Source organism: Raphanus sativus, chromosome 3 (genome assembly GCF_000801105.2).
Source record: "Raphanus sativus cultivar WK10039 chromosome 3, ASM80110v3, whole genome shotgun sequence".
Lineage (NCBI taxonomy): Eukaryota > Viridiplantae > Streptophyta > Magnoliopsida > Brassicales > Brassicaceae > Raphanus > Raphanus sativus.
In genome coordinates, this window is record NC_079513.1 from 19,181,142 (window position 1) to 19,207,158 (window position 26,017).

Here is a 26,017-nt window from a genome sequence, read left to right on the forward strand (position 1 = left end):
AGACCAACCTCAAATTTCAGCAAGTTGACTGAAGAAGTTTTTGTACAATACTCTGGATTAATCTAATAGGATTATTTTTTCAGCAAAACCAATTCATTAAAATTTAAAATTTATATTGTGATACTTTTTATAAATATTTTAAAGAATCCTATATTGTGTTCTATTTTTTTTTTTAATTTAACTTGTTGACAACTATGTAATTTGGTCAATTTAGTGGTTTTATTTATAACAGCACACCTCTTTTTCAGACATGATTGATTCTTGAACTCTTGAAGTGTCATCACTTACATGAAGCGATGAAAGTAACAGTATATTTTTTGTTTGTAATATTCCTACATCCAGAGCCGTGCTTACAGTGTTAGTAAAAAGGCATTGGCCTCAGGCCTCACATAATTTATCAAAATTTGGGACCCCGTATCTCCAAAATTTATCTTAGTTTTATAGTTTAAAATTTTATCTATGTTTCTTATCTGATTTCAAAAACAAAATATCAACAAGAAAATATGCTCTTCTTTCCTTCATTTTATATGTTTAATTTTATCTATCTATCTTATTAAAACAGAAACATTCTGTTGGACCTAACATTTATTTTGTAAGTTTTTAAATTAAATACACTTTTATATTTTATAGTTAAACCTACATTAAATCACTAATGTTCATTTTTTATAGTATTATTCATGTTTCTAAACAATATACTTATTTCTTTATACTACAATCAATGTTTCTAAACAATATATTTTATATACTACTATCAACGTTTCCAAACAATACAATAATTAATCTTAGTTATTTTATATCCATCATTTTCTCTTTAAAATTTTGTAGAAACGTCATAATTTCATAAATTACAAAATAATAAACTTTAAAGTTGGATTATAAGATTACAAATTATGAAACTATTACAATTTCAATCAAATTAGATTACATATCGGATATCCATCAGTTCAATCGGTTAGTCTCGGGTTTTAGTGACTTTTTAATATGAATATTTTAAAAAACTAAATTTAATTGTTAGATCTCCGGATTAACCGGTATAATCACAATCGGGTTGAATTTAAAAACACTGATTTAAATGCAAAAATATTTTAAATACACACTCTTTTAAAGTTAACAAAATATTTGTTAAGTTATTAGTGAAATTTTTCATCGTAAAATATTCCGCGCTTCCAAAGCGCGGGTCAAGATCTAGTTCAAGTTTAAAGATCACTTATCAAATTTGTTTCCACACAATCTTTTTACACTCACATTTTATAATTATTTTTTGTCATATTTAATGGTGTAAATATTAATGGTTAACATGATATTTTCATTTTTATAATATATATTAAAATAAATTTTTGTTTAGTATTTTTATTATGTGAGTATTGTTTTAAAATTTGTTAATAGAGTAAGAAAACAATTTCATATATATAAAAATATGATTCTGCACAGAAACTCACAAATCAAAATTTGTTAAACACTATCATTTTTGTTTTAGACATTTTATTATTTTATATCATTTAAAATTATATCTGCTATTAATCTATTATAAAAATATATAACTATATATAAATAGAATTAAATTAAAATTTGCCTTAGGCCCCTAGAAACGCTCGCACGGCACTGCCTACATCGATACGTATACGACTTTTCAGTTACCCTTTTTGGGATTAGTTTGTCTTGTGCTATAATTGATATCAAGAAAGAACTATACCCTTTTTACATTTTTCAACTGCATAATAATTTGGTTGATTAAAGTTGATTTTTCTTATTGCACAATAAACAAATGCGCATGCGAGAAACACAAAAAAATTAAAAAGTGCTGGGAAATAAATGGGAATTAGAAAAATATAGTCACATTTTCTTAGACAAGGCTCGAATTTCAGCAAGATGATTGGAGTAATCAATCTTGCATAATTATTTTCAGCATCAACCAAAAACCAATACGTTAAAACATAATTTTTAACACAACCGATATAATCATTATCATTTTTTCTTTTTTTCATTAATAATTAAGCATCGACCATTCACCAAATACTACGTTTGACCGGCCCTCTATATGTTAATGTACTAATGATCGGCTAATTATTGATAATTTATTTCTACGGACGTGAAGAAGACAGTTTAATACCTAACTTGCTAGGGCAATGCCTTTGGATCCAATTATACTATACCAGGCCTCTTACAACCATTGAAGCTATTCTAAAAATAATTGTGAGTCTTTTTTTTTTTTGATCAAATAATTGTGAGTCTTTAAACCGTAAAATATAAGGTAGTGAAATCATCTCTCCGCCAACAAAAAAAAGCGAAAAAAATTCGTATTCCCAAACATAATATTGCTGCGCTTGATATTAAAGGATAAAATGGTACGATAAAACAAAACAAACATGTTATATATTGTATTAGCCATATGGAGAATCATACTTCTAAGAGAATACGATTACACAAAAGCTATACTTATAACTACATAAATAAAACATCATATTGATCAGTTGCAATCGATCAAAGTTTGCATACCCTAAACTTAATTATATATCTCAAAAACTCATACACCATGTTATATGGGAGTATTTATGCATCATATTAGTGTGTATATAGGTATTTTACATATATTTTTCCCGTTTGAAAACAAGACAAGGGAAAGGAGCAGAACAAAGATCCAAATGAAACTTTATAAATGGTATAAACCCTTCCTCAACGCTTGTTATGTAAATGGTTTGACCCCGTCGGAATCTTTCTCTTCTCCGGCATGAATTCTTCGGAGCTCATTACACCTGTGACATAAGAGTGGAGAAGCTCCTTGTCTCCTCTAGAAGGTCCGGAGAAAAAGCTTTGCCTTCCAGCAGCACGGATTCTTGGGGCTTTAGAGAAAACAAAAACGAGGGTGAAGAGAAGAACAATGAGGCAAACAAGTCGAATTCGAATCATTTTTCCTGTTTGTAATAGCTTGTTTTGTCTTGTTTTCTGATAGAGAAGGTTAGAACTACACCAAACAAATAAATAAGTCAAGAAAAGAAACCTATTTGAAGAGATATGATTGCGACGACTTTGATAATATAATTGATGCGCAAGCTTCCATACGGTGTTGTATCTGTTGCATTATTTATTCTCATGTGCGGACATGGATGGTCCACTTCATAAATCTCCTCCATACCTTGTTGCATTTTTAATTTTAAAAAATAATAATAATAGTATGCCTGATCTCAACATTGTACTAACACTAATTTACTGATAACTAGATTTTAAACCCCATGTCCGTGCAGATATTTTTTAATTTTATAAATGTATTTCATATTATTAAAAATATTTTAAATACATAATTTCCATTTAAATATTATATATGTGTAACTATAATATTATTGTTTATATTTTTATCGATATTATTAATATATAGTGATTTGTTTAATACTTTTTATTTTGTTATTAATATTTATTGTTTACTAATATAGTTTCGAATTAGCTATAATAAAATAACAATATGAAATAATCAAATAGATAACCTCCTTCAAAATATATTTTATTTAATTTATATATTTTGCTATAATACACTTTAAAATTTTATATATTTATATTATCAAAAATAATTATGTTTAAGATGCTTTATATTTATATGTTGTGTTTTAAAATATACATTAACATATATTATTTTAGTATTTTACGGGATTTAGAAGTAAAAAATGTTTTGTTTAAATAATATTGCCCTATTATTTTAGTAAATTTTATACATAGTAGCATATATCATATTATTTTAGTAAATTTTACTTATATGATACTTTTAATCATATTAAGTTTTATTTTTATTTTTAGTTAAGATTTTAAAATATTAGATTCCTTTAATTTTTACAACATATATAGTTTGTTTTGTCGTGATTCATTTTAAAAGTTATTTTTTTATTTTTTATTATATATGTTTTTATCTTTTGTAAAATTTGAAATATTATCATTTTGAGTTGGAAGGGTTAGGTGAATAAATCCTAATGGTGTAACAAGGACTAGGTGAAGAGTCTCGTTGGTGACTATGGGCGGTACAAGATGTGTACCAGGTTTCGCTGGAGGTTGGAAACTAAGGATTCGTACTTGGTTTGAAAAGAGGTTTGTTGTGAATGCAAACAAAGTCCCACATTAGAATTCTTGTACCGCCCGTAGTCACCACGGGACTCTTCACCTAATCCTTGTTACACCATTAGGATTTATCTACCTAACCCTTACTGCACCATTAGGACATTCACCACCTAATCCTTGCAGCACCATTAGGAATATCCACCTAATCTTATATCGTCATTAGGGAGAGACTTTCGATATAAGTCTCAAGCACCACTTAATAGCGAAGTCACCGTGAGGATTCTCCTCCTACAACGAAGCTTTCAGGATCTTTGACTGGCTTCTGCTACGCACCCGCTCTTCCTTGCCTCAAGATCCCAGAACTTGAAACCTTTTACACCTTTCTCAAAGCCTAGAAAGATGTACTTCTTGGATTTCGAATCCAGCTTTGATCTTTCATCTCCTGAAACTAGCATGTAAGTTGGACGTCCAAATATCCTCAAGTTCGATAGATCAATATCTACCCCAGTCCATATCTCTTCTGCGGCCTTCCCTCCTAAGGAACTCCTTGGCGATTTGTTGATGAGATAGACTACCAGGTATACTGCTTTCGCCCAGAACTGCTTTGATAACCCTGCATTCAATCTCAAACACCTTTATTTCTCTGCAATCGAACGATTCATCCTTTTACATACACCGTTTTGCTGAGGTGTTTTATACACTGTAAAGTGCCTCTGAATCCAATGCTCCTCGCAGAACTTCCGAAACGATCCATCGGTATACTCTGTGCCATTATACGATATCAAGTACTTCACATTTCTCTCCGTTTAATTTTCCACTTCAGCCTTCCAAATCTTGAAGTTTTCGAACACCTCAGATTTATGCTTCATGAAATATATTCAAACCTTTTTAGAGAAGTCATCGATGAATATAATGAAGTATCTTGATCCTTCCAATGACTGTACCCAAGTTGGCCCCCACACATCAGAATGAACATAGTCAATAAGACATTTTATCGTGTGTTGCCCTGTCTTAAAAGATACCTTGGACTGTTTTCTCATCACACAGAACTTGCAAAACTCCATCTTAAAATCTTTTAACCCGTCCAGAAGACCCTTTCTCAGGAGTTCTTTCAATCTGCGTCATCTATATGACCCATACGCATATGCCACAAAGTTGTACACTCCGACTCAGAAACTGCAGCTGCGGCACCACCTACAACCACGTTCCCTATCAATCGATAAACGCTTTCATCTGTCATCTGTCCCTTCATCATCATCATAGAACCATTGAAAATCTTCAACACTTTTCCATCATCAGATTTGAATTTGAAGCTGTTTCTATGTAGCAACCAAAGAGGATGCGAAGACATCATTTTTAACAAGTTATGTGAAGACTACATATTATATCGTGACAATCACTTGTCGTCTAAATGACTCGCACTATCAAAGTCTTTCTACTAAATTTTATGGTTTGTTTTAAGGAGTCTTTTTACTAAAGAACCTGAGAATCTTAGTTTATTTGTTGGACTAGCTGTTAGGGGAAGTGTAAGCAAAGAATGTTTGGGGTGGGGGTTGTTTTTTGAGAGAAAGAAAGAAAAGTTAGTTCTTCAAAAAAGAATAGGAGATGAATCTTGAGCAACTAATGCTACATGATAGGCTTTGTTATTTCTGCTTATAAATGGAACATAGATCTTCAGATCCGGGTTTCAAAGCTGATTTGGTTGGTATTGTACTGATGAAGTGATGACTACTGACTCACAGATAAAAGATTCATGATAGGAATGGAGAACAGAGAGTAGGAAACTATTGTCCATTAATATTTGATTGGATGGTATATTATGTTACGGAAAATTAATGGGAAAAAAAATCGAATAAGTTACCTACGGATGAGGATTAGAACAGCTAAAAGAATACTCAATCTCTCTGCCAAGGGGGTAGAAAAGTGTAGCTGAGCCTTGATGTTAATGGTCTCTAACGTTCAGGTCTCAGTCCTAGTGTCAAAACCAACTAAGCTGAACCCAAACTAAAACCAGAACTTAACATCAGAAAGGCTTATTTTCGTCCTCAAACTTCATATAAAGACTAAAAAGAACATGAAGCTTTGTATCTAACTAACCATTTCCTATCTTATTTTATATGTCCTCTTTTTCATGCAGGTGAATCTAACGGTAATAACAATCATATAAGCATCATCAATCATATGTAAACTAAGCAAATCCTTCCTCCCTCTGGAGAAAAGAAAAGAAAAATATAAAATACTTTAAAGGAGAAACGAAAGAAGATTGAAAATAGGGTTCAAATGTATCATCCCAAAAGAGAAAAGAAGAATGACGAAAGAGTATCAAGAGAGGTATCTGAAGAAAAGATAAAACCAAACAACAACAAACTGCTTTCCATAATCTTTTTGTCTTTTCAGTTTATTACTTAGTAAACCTGTCTTTTGAAGCTGTATTTTCATTTCATTTCCAGATTCTTAATCAGCTCCTGACGATATCCCTCAGCGACTGGGTCCGCCTTTGAAAGAAAAAACAAACAAACACAACAAAACACTCTTGAGTCTTGACTATTGTTGCATTAACCAAACCCATGCAGAGCTAAAAAGCAGTTAAGGGAAAGGTTTCAATCTTACAGCAAGTAAACTAGCAAAGCGGCCGTTGAACAGCATGGCAGGAAGGTAACGCCTTAATCCTCTACGAGCCCTAATTAATATCATACCAAAATATCAATTTGTAGTTTGCTTGAGAACCAAGAATTCAAAAAGATACAACAAAAGGTGTATAGCAAAAAAACCTGGGCTTGTAGGAGAGCTTGGCATAGCAACCGACAACAAGATTGAACAAGCTGGGACACGGTGTCGGCATGGTGGTAAGATACACAAGCAGCTTTTTCAGGAGATCGTCTATCAAGAAAAACCGATCAGGCAAGACGCAGCAGTACTGAAGCCCCTCACCAGTGGACAGAATCTTGTTAAATATGAATACAGCAAGCTGAAGAAGTGTTAGTCAAAAAAGAAGTGTTAGTTCCAAATGCTTTTTTTCTTCTAAATGCTTTCCTTCTTGTCTAATTTATAGCAGGAGAAGGGGCACTTACTGTTTTTGATTCTGTTGAGCCAATCTCGATGGCTTTTGTGCAATGTTCTAAACAATTTGTGTTCAAAAGGTAGCGAACAACAGCTACGTCCACAGGCTGTAAGAGAAGTGAGATGTTCAAAGTAGTTCGAAAGCTTTTTGTAACAAAAATATATGTTGTAAAAGAGGATGCTTTAGAATATGTATATATGTACCGGCTTCAACATATGAGCAATGACACCCAATGCACCAAGCCTTAGGCATTCAAGAGGCTTATCGGTGAGATTAATGTCCATCAAAGGATAGAAATAGTTTGGCATATCAGCTGCAACAACCAACATAAGATAAGATATTTTTTAGACAGTGTAAGAGCATCTCCTTGGTACTCTTCAAAGAGTATATATAATTAATATTATTTATATTACAATATTTACATAATAAAAACTAAATCACTAGATGACAAAAAAAAAACTAAATCACTTATCAAAAACGTATTGAAAGTTTCTAATGATTTTTTTTTTCAAGTTTCTCAAACAAAACGATTTTCTTTGTTTTCCGTTTTTTCTTATTCTTTTGGTTGGTGAGATATCCTATATATACTAAAACAAAAGTTAGATTGCCAATAAAAATGGCATATATTTTTACAATTTAAAATAAAAATTCCAAATGAAAAAAACGAAAACAGGTTTTTTTTTTTAACACATAAAACGAAAACAGTTCATCAACTGAGTTTTGTGTATTATTTTTATTTATTTATTTATTTATTAATGTATTTATATAAAACACTGATATTTCTCCCACCACTCTCATTATCATCGAAACAGTTAATTTTATAAGTAGAATATAGTAGAACTTCTATAAATTAATACTCGATAAATTAATATTTTTAATAAATTAATAAATTTCACCGGTCTCAATTTGGACCAGTTCAAAATTTGACACAAATCGATAAAATATAAGATAATATTTTTTTAGAAAATTCTATATAGATATATGGTCCCACTAAAACTATAAATTAATAATTTTTATGTATGCATATTTTATATAAATAAGAATCTATTATTATATTGTTTGTTTTATATTCACAATGAAATTATCTTTATATTTTCTTAACACTTAATATATTTTTGATGAGATTTAGTAATATTATATCTAAAACCACATTTAAGTTATGTGCAATATATATTATATACACCAAATAATCTAATAAAATTAATATAAATGTCAAATTTCAAAAAAAAAAAATTATACACTAAAATCAAGTATTTTTCTTATCTAAGAATAAATATTTCTTAAAATAAGAAATTTAAATAAAGAAACTATTGTAAATTAATATCTCTATAAATGAATAAAATTTCAAAGTCTCAATGGAATTATCTTTATATTTTCTTAACACTTAATATATTTTTGATGAGATTTAGTAATATTATATCTAAAACCACATTTAAGTTATGTGCAATATATATTATATACACCAAATAATCTAATAAAATTAATATAAATGTCAAATTTCAAAAAAAAATTATACAGTAAAATCAAGTATTTTCTTATCTAAGAATAAATATTTCTTAAAATAAGAAATTTAAATAAAGAAACTATTGTAAATTAATATCTCTATAAATGAATAAAATTTCAAAGTCTCAATGGAATTATCTTTATATTTTCTTAACACTTAATATATTTTTTGATGAGATTTAGTAATATTATATCTAAAACCACATTTAAGTTATGTGCAATATATATTATATACACCAAATAATCTAATAAAATTAATATAAATCTCAAATTTCAAAAAATGTTTATACAGTAAAATCAAGTATTTTTCTTATCTAAGAATAAATATTTTTTAAAAATAAAAAATTTAAATAAGGAAACTTTTATAAATTAATATCTCTATAAATTAATAAAATTTTAAAGTCCCAGTATTATCAATTTATAGAGGTTCTACTGTATTTAATTCATAGACAATGCCATAAATTTAAGTCATACCTATTTACAGATGAAAGAGAAAGAAAGAAAACAGAGGCAAAACAGAAACATGGATAGCATTGTGAGTTAAATCAAAAGTAGATTAAAGATATCAGACATGGAAGAAGAGCTCTTTTTGGTTTAAGGAGGAAGAGCTTTTGATAAAAGGTAAACACCTTCCCACTATTTTCACTACAAAATGATCATATTACTGAACTCATGTTTTTCTACTATACTATAGGTTTTACATCAAAGTGTCGTTTGAAAACATCAGTCAATATACTATGATACAATTTGATACTTTTCTCTATAATTTTAATTTTCTTTTTCTTTTTTGAGAAAGGGCTTCTATAACTTTAATATTCAGATATCCAGAAAGATAATTGGTTCATGTTTGTAGGGGTGAGATGAACATAAAACCTTGAAGACAGCAAAATCAGTGCTGCCATGGGATAATGGGAGACAAAATTAACAGATGTTTATGTAGCATCTACATGTTTATATTACTGCAATCTTTTCAATACACAATGTTTCTTTCAAATGTTTGACATATTAATACAGTTATACACACTAATAAGGAAATTATTTTTCAGTCTACTTAATCCTTTTGATTGCTATAGGCAGCGAGACAACCAAATTTATCAATGATTGAATATACTAATATTATATAATTCTATAGAATGGTTGAAAAAAATCTGCAATTAGGAAAAGTCATTGTGCTCCTTTTTTGTGTTTTTCAAAATAATGTGGGAATTATCGATTTATAACTATCTACCTATGTTATATTTGTGAAAACAAAATTCCCATGCAAAGCATGGGCTCAAACTAGTTATATGAAAAACCATCAACAAATATGCTCTAGTATGATATAAAATCATATAGCAAACAAAAAGAGAACTTTTGTTGCAATGAAGGAGAAAAACATACCCGTAATAAAGCCGTTTCTTGTCTCCGGGTAATGAGTTATGCACTATGACAAGAAAAATAAGATAACATCACAGAGCCAATTAAGGCTTAGGATTTTAAATGGCTCTTAAATGAAGAAAACAGAAAAGTATGAGATCAAACAAAACCTGGAACAAAAGCAAAATGTTGTACACTCGATGGTACATCCCGTTCTGTGAGTAAACTGGACGTGAGGTGTGTGCGTAGATTTTCATGATCTCCTGCAGAAGTTGAATGAAATTCAAAGTGAGTATCAAAAAGAGAGGAGCCTACAACAAGATATGGATATATCTTGAAAGTCTAATCAATCTAATAGGTTTTAAAATGCCAAAATATATCAGCGTAAGGCATATGTGAAACCAAATTTGTTGGTACTGAACCTGCAACATCATGGCCACTGTACAATTAGATTCCCATAAAAGCCTCGGCAAGATCTCGAACTTTTTCCTATGCTGCCATGGAGAAAGGGTAGATACTGACAGTGTAAGTTTCTAACATTCCCAAAACATTATAAATCTTTCTAATCTATACTAATAAATAAGTTTGTGATATTTCATAATAAGATAAAAAGAGAGGGGTAGTCATGGTCAATTCAGTCTAAAGCGTTAATAAATGTTTTTGGATTAATGCAAAAAATATCTCCTTTGAAATTTAACTGTTCCAAAAATAAAGAAGAATATTTATTTTAAAACTTTTAGTCATCGCAAAATAGATGTGTCTTTTAGTTTTGATTTCCTATTTTTTATTTTTATAACTCTTTATCTATTTGGCTTAATAATACAATCCGATTTCAAAAAAAATAACTTTGAGTTATATATTTTTCACCTATGGACAATGAATGTATAGTCAAATGATGCATATACAAGAACAACTTTTATATGCAGAAGAATATTTTTGAAATTTAACTGTTCCAAAAATAAAGAAGAATATTTATTTTAAAAACTTTTAGTCATGGCAAAATAGATGTGTCTTTTAGTTTTGATTTCCTATTTTTTATTTTTTATTACTCTTTATCTATTTGGCTTAATAATACAATCCAATTTCAAAAAAATTAACTTTGAGTTATATATTTTTCACCTACGGACAATGAATGTATAGTCAAATGATGCATATACAAGAACAACGGTAATTCAATGAAACCTTCAAAGTCAAAGTTCACTGAGTGAGAACAATCGAAAGAGATAATAAATGAACGGTCTAGAAAACCGGAGATAAAGAAAATTCCAAATTACAGAATTTCAAAGTTTTCCAAATTATTAAATTCTATTTTTACATATATGCGAATCTCACCGAGATATATTTCCATACTTGCATTGGCCACAAATTGTTTTTGCAGGAATACGAATTGATCACTAAATCTTCGAAATCCAACGGGTTTTTTTTGTGAAAGCCGATAAAATGTCAAAAATAAATGGATAAAAACAAAAGAGAGGTATTGACAATTTTGTGTTTCTTTTTATGCATGATCACAAGGAATGCTGAATTTAACTAAAAGCAAGGAGATTTTATGTCAGGCAGCCAAATCTAAGATGGATATGAAAAAAAGGTCACAAATGAAGGTGACAATGAGAGATTAAGATTTTGATGATATCTTGTTTCAGTCATATCCTTGTGATCAAAAAATTAAATGGGTAGGGCACTGGAATAATTTTGTTAACCTAGGAAGCAAGTAACAAAGGAGATATCAAGATTTTACCCAACTGAAAATAATAAGTCATTCAAAAGAAATTAAGTAGTCTATCAGACTTAAAAACATAAAGCATGTTAATTGATGAAATCAAACAAAGAATCAATACATTAATTAATAACCAAAATCATATAATAGAAAAACAGGGAACATGATATTTTTAGCGCTTACAATGGTGAGATTCTGCAGTGCGAAATCGAAGGTGGATGGGATATTACTATGAAGATCATCGACCCACTTGATGATCATTCTTAAGTCCGGTGAAGGTAGGAAGGTTGAGTCTAAAGCAGGGGGGAAATTCACCTTCAATTTAGTGTAGTCTTCATATAGGGAATCTGGTAGATTCACCATTTTCGGACACAAGTTCGTCCGAAGAAATTCTCTAGCCGAGTTTTTTTTTTGTCTCTCCGAGAGAGTAAATTCAGCTCTGAATGTTTAGGAATTTGATGAGAGGAGAAGAAATTATATAGAGGCTAAGATGCAAGCATGTTTCAAATATGTAATTGACCAAAACAATTTCTAATGATTTTTTTGTTAAGTATTAAAATACAATTGAATAATAATTTTTAAAGTAGGAAAATAATAATACATCCAGGAAAATTTACATGGAAAGATAATTTATATGATTGTTTTGTTAGATTTGTTCTATCTTCTTATAATAAATCTTAAAATGTATTTGACCATAAAAATGTTATCATATCTGCGGACCAAGGGAGAATCTAGAAAATATATTTACCAGATGCACTAAATTAAATTAGATTAAAATCCACATGTAAGGGTGTCCAATCCGGATATCGGTTCAGTTTCAGTTCATTTTTTTCTTTCGGTATTTTGGTTATAAAAATACCTACCATATTAAAACATATCTAATTAGTTTGGTTCGGTTTATATACTGCCGGTTTTTAGCTTTTTCAGTTTTAAATAAAAAATCATAAATATATTTATCTTTTATAATATTTTATGACTTTTACTTTAAACGATTAGATATCGACTTTAATATAACCAGAAGATATTTTGTTTTTAAATAGACTATTTTCTTTTAATATTAAAATAATTAGTAAACATATTAACTTAATAATAGTAATATTTTATAGAATAAAAATAAAAAATAGTAATTCATAATACTCTTAAATAACTAAATATTTGCACACATATTTGTTAACAGAAAATCAAAAATTATGTTTTTTCAATTTGATAAAATAAAAAAATCAATTTTAGCTAAAATAAAATATTAAATTAATAAAATCAACATTTGAATATGAATATCATATCAATAATATAAATAATTAATATGTTATTTATTATATATAGTTTACATATAGTTATACTATATTTTAACTGATCCGTTTATTCGGTTTGATCGGTTATAACCAACAATATCCATATACCGCGGTTTCTTAAAAATAACACCAGTTCGGTATATTTGGTATTACTAAATCCAAACCATTTTTTCTATTTTGGTTTGGTTTTAATTGGATCAGTTTCGGAGGAATAAGCATTATATACAAAAAACTTAAAATTACTATTTATTTATATTTTAAATATTGTGAAATAATAAATATAGATTGAATAACTAAGAATTCAGTAACTTCTATGTAAAAAATTCTTATTTAACATATATTTTATGATAAATAAATCCAAAATTTACCTTTATATATTTTATATGATATATAATTAAATTTAATAATATGAATATGAATATAAATTATATATATATATACATATATATATTAGTTTTAAATATAAATACATATATATTAAATGAATTTTTCTTCCCATATTTTTTCATAATCATTTATAAAAAAATCATTAGTAACGAAAATTTTCAATATGGGACCTCTTATAGTTTTCATAATTTACATTCATTTATAAAAATTAATGTAGTTTTTTAATTGAAAAATATTAAACTTTCAATATTTATTCAATGAAATATTTATGCATTTTATATGGTATATATTTTAATTTAAAATATATATAACAGATATAATATTAATCTACATATCTATTAAATGAGGCTTACTAGTCATATGATTTTATTATCATATTTTTGTTGAATTTCTTTTAAACCATTATCCTAAACAAAATTAATATATATTTTAAGTTTTATTATTTATAGTTGTTTTTAAAATTCAAAATATATCATATATGAAAAAATAAAAAACATTTATTACATGGTTAATGTGTTTGCTTAATTTACTGTAATAATATAAATTGATCAAAATGATATAGAATACATAAATTGTCATAAAATATTATTCAAAATTATTAATTATCTTATTTTTTTAATTAAATTAGGTAATTTCGTAACTTTTATTTTAAAAAATAAAGATATTTTGTATAATTTAATTTATTCTATGATTAGTTTAAAGAAAATGTAGTATATGTTTAGATGAACTAATCTTCTAAAGATTCTAAGAATCATTGTAGTGATGATATGTGTCATATCACAAAAATTGTAATGTTTCTCAAATAATATATAATGGATTAGATTTTACAAGAATTTTAAAGTGCAAATTATTTTGAAAAAGCATTAATCTATTTAATCCATTTTCTATTGGTCAAATTTTAATAATAAAAAAGAAAAAATACATTTTGAATACTCTCGTATTGATCTAAATATCTTGTATGTTTGATGGGAAAACTTGCAATTATCTTCAAAATATTTAGAATTTAATAAAATTTAATACATAATTATATTTATAAAAAATAGAATATCACTATACTTATCTATTATTTTAAATTAAAATGTAATAAATAAATTTATAATCATATTTATTAAAATAATACTGAATTTAATTATTCATTTTAAAATAGATATTTAGAATATTTTACAACATATTTTATATTTGAGATTAATATATGTTGACAATTAATATAAAGAGGGTTTACATGATTTCAATAAGTTGCAGAGACTTGGGTGATTTTTGTTAAATTACTCTAGAATATCACCTAAAACCGTGTGTTTTTTGTTTTAATTTTTTTAACTAAGAAATTCCACTCAAACACTCTAAAATCCTCTGAAAACTTTAAAATTCCACAACTTAAAATGTTTTCAATAATAGTGGATTTCATAGTACGTCATGAAATGTTAAGTTCAATAACATTTGAAATTTAAATGAGTTTTTAAAATTCATGTTTGAATAACAATGAATTTGTCATTTTACTACAATTATTTAAAACTCTCAGTTGAATACACCTCTCTTATCATAGTTTAATGTTTTCAAATAAATTTTGGATATTAATATTCTTACAAGTGCACATGTCCCATTGTTTATAAGCTGCATTTAGATGTTTAGGGGGTCTATCAATATATATTACATGAGTTTTAAAATATAGTTTACACTTATAGTCAGGATCATTTTTAATCTTTTTGATTCTCTTTTGAACTTAGGACTCTCTTCCTCAGATAGAGTCTTTGACTCTTAGGAAATTAGGACTGGATTTTTTCTTCTTGTGGTGAGACTTTGTTAGATTAAAAAACAATTTGTTGATGTCTTTGACTCTAGTGGCGTTTTTCTATGGGTGGTGGAGAAAAATGTGTAGTAAGTACTATATACTTCGGGTGAATGTGCTATTTCCCCACAAGAATTATTATATTAGCATCAGATATCTACAAAATTATGACCTTGTTCTGAATCTCTCCAAATTGAAAGTTACAAACTTATTTCTCCCGAATCGATAGTTCAAAATCTAATAAAACACAAACCATATTTTTAACTGATTTACTGTTTACCAAACAATTTTAACCAACTAAACCAAACATTTTAACCAACTAAACCCAAAAAAGAAAGACCCAACCATCAAACATGCAGTTCCGACCTGTTTATATCTTCTTCTTCACCCGACGAGGAGCCAGAGACTCACTTCCTCCTCCTTCACCAGGGGCAAAGCCAGAAGATTTATTCTATGGGTGCATCCTTTGATAAGAAAAATCAGTAAAGGGAATTGAAATTAAAAACTATGGGTGCACAATATGATTTTTACCAATTTAACTAACAAGTTCTATTGGTTTTAAGCTTAAAATTGTATACATTCGCCCCTGTCCTTCACCATCACAGACTTTGATATCTATCTGAGAGGAAAAATTCAAAGGTTTAACAAGAAAGTATTGGTCTAAGATTGACATGGCTAGTTAGAGAGGTTTCTAGTCATTTTACAGAAATTTTGAAGATGGGCTTTTGTAGATTTTTGTTAACAGGTGGTGTGGTGATGATCATTGTCAGTTGATGTTCTCTGGTGTGATTCTTTCTTCAATTTGTGAAATTTAGTAGAGAGTCGTGGCCTGGAGGATTGGAATCTGCTATTCCTTGCTAAGTGAGAGGAACAATCATGATAACACTTAATCCATAATGTCAAATCATGTTAGGTTTTATTTTGGAAATGCCAATGAAATTGCTAATGTATGATTGTGTAGATGTGTAGTGTCATCTACATATAGATTTCAGTTCACATTTAAATATGAGCACGACCTTGAAGAAGTTATGAGGACTTTAAGTAAATGAAGAATTATCATTGATTGATATGTGTTGTGTTTTGAACGCGTTTTACTTTCAGGCTTCAATTGTTTCTGAGTTTTTTGTATCTTTAAATTCTTTTCATGTTAAAACACATTTGGATGGAATTTGAGGCGTGAGAAGAAATGATTAATTGGAACAAAAAAAGCTCAAATGGAGCTGACGAAACATCGAGCAATTATGGATTGACCAAAAACGATGAGATGACGAATTATGCACACAGATCGATCCATCCATCTTTCGGATCTATCGAATCCTGACCAGGAGTTCAAAAGGATGAAGGAAATCTTTGGTTATCGTTATACTTGGTACCGTTTTTTCAAGAATTTCGACCATGACGTGATTTTGACATATTTACATATTTTAAGTCATTGTTTAGGCCACATTTTTCAGACAATTAGAAAAGTTTTAGTTTTGGGGAGAAGTTCTGATTCTACCTCTTGAAAAGATTTATAAACACAATTTTTATTTTCTTAATACGATTATACATTATTTGTCCTTGACTAGTGCTTTTCTTAATACAATTTTTATTGCGCCCATGCTTCGCATGGAAATATATTTGCTTACAAATAAAATAAAATTTTAATTTATATAACTACAAATAACATGTATTATTTACCTTTGATTTATCAGAAGGATATGTGTATATATAAGAAATACTAACACACTTACCATTTTTGTTTGTCAACACACTTACCATTGTTTAACCACAAACATACTATAAATGAAGTTAGATTTATATAAATATTCATACATTGATTTAGTTAGCTTATTGGATATAAATATTACTTTGAAGCTTTCCCGTTTTACTACTTTTTTTGTTTCATTATTTTTTCCTAATTTTTGACCTTGACCTGCAATTTTATTGTTTCATTCAGTATGTTAATTTACGAACAAAACTAATATTATAAATCTAATAAAACAATAAAAATAGAATGTAACAGAGAACACGTGATCCTTTTTTAAACATGTGATCTCTATGCTTAATGTATGCTACTATGCTTTAAAGTCTATATGATCATTTTACTAAAAAAAATCTATATGGTCATGGTCATGGATAAAGAAGAATGATCATGGGTAATGTAGTGGGGTTTCACGAAACTGTTATACGGTTTTCCTAATTGTTGATACTTTTTTTTTCTTTTTTTTCTCGGTGGAGTGGCATCGCATCATTTATTAATCATCAGATGAGATATGATTTCTTCCAAGTTACAAAATCAAAACAGAGTGTTTTATAAAGAGTAACATAAAAGAGTGAATCAAATAACTAAACATACCATTTGTTTTTTGATTGAGTACGGTTCTACTTTAGTTCGAAGTTTGTTGCGGAGAAAGCTTGTTTGTCTTTTGTCTTCTTCCTTCATTGCTAGCAAATCTCTGATTTTCCAAAACAATTAAGAGGTTATTAAAGGAAAATAATATAAACTGAATCTAAATTAAGAATAATTATGGAGTTCTCTATCAGTTGAAGGACTCAAATGAAAAAGAACCATGACGCTATGGAGAAGAAAAGAGAGATGAAGAAAAGAGAGAGAGAAAGATCAGTGAGTAAAATTTTGATCAGAGGTACATAAACGATAAAACAGTTTCAAATCCAGAACTCACCTATGAAGACGATGCTTTTGTGAGAGTACAATTAAGAAAAGTAGACTAATTTATATAGAGACACTTACAAAAACAGTTTCAAAAAGTATATGACATGAAACGGTTTCAAAAAGTATAACGTGGGTTTTTGAGAAAAAATAGAATAGTTTTTGAATTTGGAATATATAAAAATAGGAAACTAAAAAATATATATTTTCAAAAAAAATTCCACATGTCAAGATTTAATTCGTTAGGCGACTTGCGCTTTAGTATATAAAGATGTCTGAGTACTAGGAGGTGACGAAAAAAAACTGAACCAAACCAAACCATTCAACTCCAACCGATCAAAACTAAACCAAAGGTATGTCTCAGCCATTTTAAAGATTTTATCAATCTAAATGGTTTGGTTCAGGTTTAAACCAAATCGAAAAACGAACGTATATTTAATTAGATTAACTAAACATATTAAGAGTTAAAATATTTAACCATATAACTAAAACAAGTAAACACAATTATATACACTTCACTTCTAAATTAATAAAAGAAACACTACCAACAATAAAAACAATAAAATAAAAGAATATGAATCTCATATACTATCTTATGCACTTTATCCTGGTTTTACATTTAAATATGAAAAATAATAATTTAATGTCAAATGATGATTTATTTTATGTTTTATAAATTATATTTTATTAAATGGACTTTGAAAAGAAACTGAAAATCAACTCAACTGAACAAAAAAAACACAAAAGAAAACGAACCAAACACAAATCACACTAAATTGAACACAAACCAAACCAAACTCAAACTAATTTCTGTTGACTTCAGTTAAAAGTTTTATAGACCCAAACAAACCAAACTAAACTCAAATCAAACATGAATTTAAACTGAAATGAAAACTTTACTGAGTAGATATCATGAAATTCGTGGATTACTGATTTTTTTTCAAGAGAACTCATGGATTACTGAATTTGTTTATGAATAGGGTTTAGGGTTTGTTTGTGAATTTGGTTTTAATAGTTGAACTTCATGATCTTATACTACTCACCGAAAGTATTCGCTTCAAAATTGTATATAATATATAATTTAGATGAGACAAACATCTTTAGTCAACTAACATGAGTTAATCTTCATACATTTGAATATAGGGGGTAATACTTGGGAAAAAATTAATCTAGCTAAGTTTGAGGTTGAGAACGGTGATTACTGCATTTTATGTCTAGTAATCATTTTGGTCATTAGTGTTTTCTGAGAACTGCCTAAAATCTAAAGATTTTAATCTATAAGTTTTATAGAGAGTAGCGGCCGAGAAGAATTTTTTCCGTGTGAGTCTTCCATATTTCCTCTATAAGTTTCTCGTGTGAGTCTTCCATATTTCCTCAGTATAGAGGCAAGGGAAGAAGAAGTGATTAGGAGTTTCAGAATTACAGACGATGCATACAGCAGTCGCTTGAGAGTTCCACTGAAGGTTGGTCTTGATACTGCAGAGGCGCATCATCTAATGTATGCCCTTGGCTGGCCAGATGCCAGCAAATATATCAGCGCTTTTGTTTTCTGGTTAAATGTCAATGGCTCCAAAACTGTGACAAAATCTTAACCAAAATGATTCATATATAATTCGGAGTGAGTTACTTACAGAGACATTTTTTCTCTTTTTTGTCATGTAAGACACTTCCTACTTGAAGGACACTTTCTCTTCTTCTTTCCTATGTGTTCGTACATATATACTCTTTTGGTTTGGTTAAGCATTTTAGAAGTATGGTTAATTTTATTAATATAAAATGTTATCATCTTTGAGGGGACCAATTGTATCATTTAAAGGAATTATTAAGGTTGGTGCTGAGTTTTTTTAGTGACCGTCGTATTTAAAGTAGAAGAAGATTGGATGGTTTGAATTAGTTGTACTGTGGTTTTCTTAAGGGCCATATTTTTTCGGTATTATTAAATCACTTTCTCATCCATGTATTTGTTAACTGATTTTTTGTTTTACAACAAACATTTAGCACTTTTTTGGTACAGTAAATTAAATTTTCTTTTTCTTTACATTCTAACATCCATTTTGATATATTTTATATAATTTTTAAATCAAACTTGTGGACAAGAAAAGTGTTAACAAGAAAAAGTTTAGAAATATGGACAATCCGTGGAGAAGAAAAAAAATACACATTTGAGTCTTACACTTATTAGTAGACATTTAATTTATTTCAACAAAAGTTATAGTGCTTGTTTTGAGTGGATTGTGTACATGACTAGTATTGTGGATGGACAAAGAAGATGTGAATATCAAATTTGTGGACACACCCTCTGAACATCAGTTGTAAATATTATTAGGTTTATATCTTATAATATACTACATCCCCGAAAGTAAACTAAGTGAAAAATACATTGTTTTTATTATTGTTTTTTGTTTGTTTATTTTACCCATTTATAGTTTGCTTTGTATATTTAAAATTTAGAGATATATTTGACAAATGTATTTGATATAGTAAATTTTGTTGTTTTATTCTCTAGAGTTTGATATCCACTTTGATATATTTTTTTGTTATATTTCAAAAGGTACAGGTAAAAATGTGGACAAAAAAGTTGTGGAGAGAAACATTGTAATTGTGTACATCCAATTATATGTGTCTTTGTTTATTTTCAATTTGAAAAATATATAACAAATTTGTTTAGATAATAAAATATGTTTGGAGAGTAGAGATAACGAGCAAATTCCAGAGCTCTGGTCTGGAGGGAACGACGTGATGGTAAGCAGGTCCGAGTTCCGTTGTTGAGAGGACGACATGTCAACCACCAGATCCGAGCTCCGGTATGAACATTTTTTTTATTTTTTCTATTCATGTATTTTTGTACATGAACACAATTTTTTATTTACAGGTTCCATGTCCACACATTTTATATAATCTTTTTAAAATATATAAAATATATATATGAAAGTGGATCTTAAAATATAGAGAAAAAGAAATTACAATTTATTGCGAAATTATATTTTTTTATATATATTAAGTTTAAAGGAAAAACAAATAAAACATTTGATATGATGAATAATAATAAAAACTTTTTTAAAAAAACTAACTACTACAAAGACATCTGACTTTTCTAAAACAAATTTCTATTCATATTTTTCATGTCCACATATTTTATATAATTTTTTAAAAATATAAAATATATATATGAAAGTGGATCTTAAAATGTAAAGAAAAAAAAATTACAATCTATTGTGAATTATATTTGTTTTATATATATTAAATTTTAAGGAAAAACAAATAGAAATATTTGATATGATGAATAATGAAAGAGATAAAGAGGAGAGTGGAGAGAGGAGAGATGAGAGAATGTAATCATGGTTAATTGTCTGGTCAAAATTGAGGGTATGAAAGACATTCCATAGTCATAATGTGTCTTACCAGCAAGAAGTGTCTAAAAGTGTAATACAAAAGATGAAAAGTGTCTGAGAGAATAAAAAAATCTATAATTCGTAAACTATGCAATTTTTTTTTTAACCGTGACAAGTTGGTAAGTCAATATTCAATAGAGTTCAAAGAAGAGGTTAACAAGTTGGTAAGTCAATACTCAATAGAGTTCAAAGAAGAGGTAAACTAGATTTTGATCCGCATTTCGAAAGATGGATATTTTTTTGTTTTACGTTATTTAGAAATTTAATTTTCATATTTGTGTTTTAATCATATTTTTTTGTAATCATATTTGTGTAAAAAAAATTTTTAATGATTACTAAAATGTTTTAATAATTGTATTAAAATGTTTGGAGTTAATCTATATCAATAGATCACGTTGTTGTTTTAATTGAATACTAGATTCTGACCCGCCCTTAAAAGGGCAGTATTTTTTTGTTGTTTTTTCAATATAAAGATTGATAATTCTTCGTTTTAATTATATAAACCATGACATGATCAAGTTTCAATTATGCGGGTTTGTTATAGTGTGTACAGTATGACGAAATTTAAAATGCGTCACAACCATTTTATGTTTGTAAGTAAGTTAAACAATGGTTTTATCCAGTGTTTTGAAATCCGACCCACACCCGCGGTTGAACCAGAAAATCCTGTGATCCAAAATAAATTCGGATTGGGTTTTGTAAAAAACCCAAAATTTTATAACCCGCAAAAACCCGTTCAAACCTACTAAAACCCAAAACCCGGTACCGGTTGAACCAGTAGATAATTTTTTTAGTTGTATATCAAATGAAAATAAATATATAAAAAATTAAGTTATGTATTTTAAATGTTTATTAAACATAAAATATATACATATCCAAACTATTATTTTATGTTTTAAAGATATTTAGAAAGTAGTAACTTTAGTTTTATATATTTTATTTTTTTATTTTATTAGCTAATATATTATTATATAATAAAATCAACTCATTTATTAATTTGCGGTTCATCCGCAGTTTACCTGCAGTCGACTCAATGACCCAGTAACCCGGTAAATCGTCCGGTTCAGTGTCCGGGTCGGTTTTCAAAATATTGTTCTCCGAAATTCATAGTTGGGCTATTATATAATTTTAAAGATTTAGAATTTATATAAAATATTGCTAAACATATAAACTGGCCAATAATATTTTTGATTAAGACTTATCCTCGTATAGTTACAAAATTCCAATCTTTAATATCAACTTATTAAAATTATTGCGGACTTTAATTTGTGGTATTGATATTAAAAAGTTTATGGAATTTGAATTTGATTATATAAAAACATAACCCATTTAATTAGTTAGCAAATCCATCTAAATGTTGAAATATGCCCAAAAAATCGAAAGACACTAATGCCATTAATAAATTTTTAAGTTTGTTCATATCATTAAGGATAATTTTGGGGCATAATTTAGGAATAATTCTGATTTAATGGTATTGATTAGATTATTGATTTGCCCTTTCAAAGAATGAATATATTTTTTATTTTAATTTTTTTCTTTCAGAAATTTAATTTTTATATTTATATTTTTCCTTTTAGTTATATTTATGTTTTTGTAATTATATACATATATATATATATATATATTAATATAATTAAAATGGTTATATGATATATTTAGATAATAATTTAGATAAATTTATAAAATAAATTGGACATAATTTTTTATCAACTGATCATATGATCCCGTTTTAATATTATTAATTAATTGATAATTGATATAGATGAAAATTGATGTTGAGGTAAAAGAAAAAAGTAAAGGATTGTGTGGCGCAATATCTATCTTATTAAAACAGAAACATTCTGTTGGACCTAACATTTATTTTGTAAGTTTTTAAATTAAATACACATTTATACTTTATAGTTAAACATACATTAAATCACTTTATGTTCATTTCTTTATACTACTATCCATGTTTCCAAACAATATATTTATTTCTTTATACTACTATCAATGTTTCCAAACAATATATTTATTTCTTTATACTACTATCAATGTTTCCAAACAATATATTTTTATACTACTATCAATGTTTCCAAATAATACAATAATTAATCTTAGTTATTTTATATCTATCATTTTCTCTTTAAAATTTTGTAGAAACGTCATAATTTTAAAGTTCACTATCATAAATTGCAAAATAGTGAACTTTAAAATTTCGATTATAAGATTACAAATTATGAAGCTATTACAATTTAAATCCAATTAGATTACATATCGGTCATCCATCAGTTCAATCGGTTAGTCTCGGATTTTAGTGATTTTTTAATATGAATATTTTAAAAACATAAATTGAATTGTCAGATCTCTGGATTAACCGGTATAATCACAATCGGGTTGAATTTAAAAATACTGATTTAAATGCAAAAATATTTTAAATACACACTCTTTAAAATTTACCAAAATATTTGTTAAATTATTAGTGAAATTTTTCATCATAAAATATTCCGCGCTTCAAAAGCGCGGATCAAAATCTAGTTATTGTTGTAAATCCAATTTGACATGTCGAACTACACAAAACTATAACTACCACAAACTCCTCAAATAAAAATCTTATTTAACTCTATTCAAGTGATAAACTCCAAACATGCTGCAACACTCAACGATGATCCATCAAGCTCTGGCTCTCCCTCGTCTTGCTCACCCATTTTTCACTAGAGGTAAAGTTCGAGTTTTTCCTTCTGGGTTTTCGATTCTCTATTAAATTCATCGCAATTTCGACTTAACATTTTGACAAGACTAACTCTGTTTCACTAATGCTACAAACAACGATTCTTAACTCTTGAAATTTGCAGTAGGATTTGGGTGTAATGGAGGCGTGTTTGTGCATCAGTCCCGAACAAAGAACCAAGGAGTAGCATTTTCAGCTGCTGGTGATGATCAAATCTCCAGTTCCAAGTCGGTTCAGACAAGGTTTCCTCTGTTTTTAAAGCTCCTTGTGTGAATGCTTATGTATGTGTGTGAAGTTCTGAGAAAGCTTATGACTTTAGTTATGTATTAAACCTACTGCTCTTATAGGAAAGTAGTGGAGCATGTGTGTTTACTCAAAGCCAAAGAGAGTTTGTTGTCTGAGGAGAAAGAAAAAGATATGCTTGACTATCTTTACACTTCTCAGTACCAGATGAGAGGCATTGTCGCTATCTCTGTAGGTGAGCCTCCCCTTGTGTGTTTTTTTTTTTAAATTTAAAAAAAAAACAATCTTTATCGATTCAATTTACTCTCGTAGGTAGCATTGGTGATAGCAAGAATGGAGATTACACGCACGCTCTCTTTGTGCGGTTCCAGAGGAAGGAAGATCTTGACAAGTTCTATGAGAACCCTCTCTTCTTGAAAGTTCTTGATGAACATGTAACTCCATTCTGCCATGTATGCCCCCTCACATGTAAAAACGCCATTCCTCTCTTCTTGCCTGTTTCTTGTTGTTGTTCTTCTCTACTTAGATGTCTTCTCCTAAATGTTTCAGGGGCTAACTAATGTGGACTATGAATCAGAGGTTGAAGATGACATCCTTTCCATATTTCGAAAAGGCGAGGTATGAATCATATCCAGAGATTTAGAGCCAAGAGGTTTACTACTACTTCCTAGTGTCAAGTTATGTAACTAGACATAGTTATCTTTTCCTGTTGCAGGAGTACAACTACGGCGAGGAGTTTGTTCTTCTTGTTACTTTTGCCAAGAATGCTTCAGACAAGAACATTAAAGATGCAATGGATTCTTTTGCACAGCTAACTTCATCTCTTCCATCATTAATTGTTCAGTCTACACAAGGTGCCTGTAAACTATACTTTAGAGTTTAGACATTCATAAGATCCCTATATAGTTTCATTACAGTAGCTACTTGATTTTTGTATGTCCAGGTTCAAACTTTAACGAGAGCAGTAAGGAATTCACACATGCAGCAGTAGTTCGATTCCGTTCCTGTAATCACTTTTTCCAAATTTACCAGCAGTTTGTTTTCCTCACTTTAGTCTCCTTCTAACTCTTGCTTATGCCACTTCCTGCAGTTGACGCCATGGAGATTTTCATTGAGGGCAGAGAGTATAAAGATGTAAGATCTTTTCTGAACTTGAAACTCTATAACTCACTCTTCAATTTTTCTTCTCATATTATATGATATATGATTTTGAATAGAGACTCTCTTTTTTTGTTTCAGATGTGGAGGTCTCGGTTTGAGCCGTTCATAGAGAAATCAGTAGCTCTTCATTTCTCTGTGGATCCTGTTGGTACAGACGTCATGTGAGTCCATATCACACAACATTTCAAAGTTTCAACCAGACATGTAAAGATTGGTTTCTTGCAACAAGTTCTCACTGTTTCTTCTAATACAACAAAACTTACTGGTTGCAGTAAGATTCATAAATAATTTGTTGCTAGTCCTTCTCAAAAACAAAATTGCCACATGAAAAGATTGACAAGATCACTTGTATAAAATATCGAGATAATTCATAAACTAGTTGAATAACTCTTTGACCCGCTAACAAAAACCCTTCGGCTATAATTCTTTATAGCACCACATAGTTAAGACTCAGATGGTAGAACTGATTCATTATATTGGAAGTGGAAATTTGATGAAGTGAGGAAGAAACTTATGACAGCTCATGATCAATTCAATACTTTCCTTTTTCCAAATATAGATATTTCTCTATGGGAGTATACAGTATGAGTTGTATATGTTGCTAGACTCGGGAACAAGTCTTTTGAGCCTCCAAAAAGTTCAATGTTTCGAACCGTGGGACTGGGTGAATCTACGGGCCTAGAAAGAGAGCCGTGAGCATACATGAGGGGTGGAA

The 26,017-nt window shown here is 28.7% G+C and overlaps 2 protein-coding genes across 2 annotated transcripts; one reads left to right on the top strand and one right to left on the bottom strand.

Moving 5' to 3' along the window:
• Positions 1 to 6,476: 6,476 nt before the first annotated feature.
• LOC108846884 (uncharacterized) lies at positions 6,477 to 12,041 on the bottom strand. The gene is made up of 9 exons (XM_018620068.1): positions 11,862 to 12,041; positions 10,384 to 10,455; positions 10,132 to 10,224; positions 9,986 to 10,028; positions 7,306 to 7,415; positions 7,113 to 7,208; positions 6,813 to 7,009; positions 6,652 to 6,721; positions 6,477 to 6,536 (listed from the first exon to the last, which is right to left on the bottom strand). Exons 1-9 carry the CDS (start codon positions 12,039 to 12,041, stop codon positions 6,477 to 6,479), a joined length of 921 nt encoding a protein of 306 aa, XP_018475570.1.
• Positions 12,042 to 23,788: 11,747 nt separating this feature from the next.
• On the top strand, positions 23,789 to 25,625 carry LOC108846062 (uncharacterized). The gene is made up of 9 exons (XM_018619270.2): positions 23,789 to 23,887; positions 24,023 to 24,140; positions 24,246 to 24,376; positions 24,454 to 24,593; positions 24,691 to 24,759; positions 24,857 to 24,995; positions 25,085 to 25,147; positions 25,232 to 25,275; positions 25,381 to 25,625. The coding sequence occupies exons 1-9, from the start codon at positions 23,815 to 23,817 to the stop codon at positions 25,465 to 25,467; spliced, it is 864 nt and encodes a 287-aa protein (XP_018474772.1). The 5' UTR covers positions 23,789 to 23,814; the 3' UTR covers positions 25,468 to 25,625.
• The last annotated feature ends 392 nt before the right edge of the window (positions 25,626 to 26,017 follow it).

What these genes read in the sequence shown, in the direction of transcription:
- LOC108846884 (XM_018620068.1), bottom strand. Translation starts at nt 12,041, where the DNA reads ATGGTGAATCTACCAGATTCCCTATATGAAGACTACACTAAATTGAAG. An exon ending in AAGAAACGGCTTTATTACGG is followed by an intron (nt 7,416 to 9,985) that starts GTATGTTTTTCT and finishes TGGTTGTTGCAG; the next exon opens with CTGATATGCCAAACTATTTC. An exon ending in GCTTTGCTAGTTTACTTGCT is followed by an intron (nt 6,537 to 6,651) that starts GTAAGATTGAAA and finishes TTTCTTTCAAAG; the next exon opens with GCGGACCCAGTCGCTGAGGG.
- LOC108846062 (XM_018619270.2), top strand. Translation starts at nt 23,815, where the DNA reads ATGCTGCAACACTCAACGATGATCCATCAAGCTCTGGCTCTCCCTCGT. An exon ending in CATTGTCGCTATCTCTGTAG is followed by an intron (nt 24,377 to 24,453) that starts GTGAGCCTCCCC and finishes TTACTCTCGTAG; the next exon opens with GTAGCATTGGTGATAGCAAG. An exon ending in CCATATTTCGAAAAGGCGAG is followed by an intron (nt 24,760 to 24,856) that starts GTATGAATCATA and finishes TTCCTGTTGCAG; the next exon opens with GAGTACAACTACGGCGAGGA.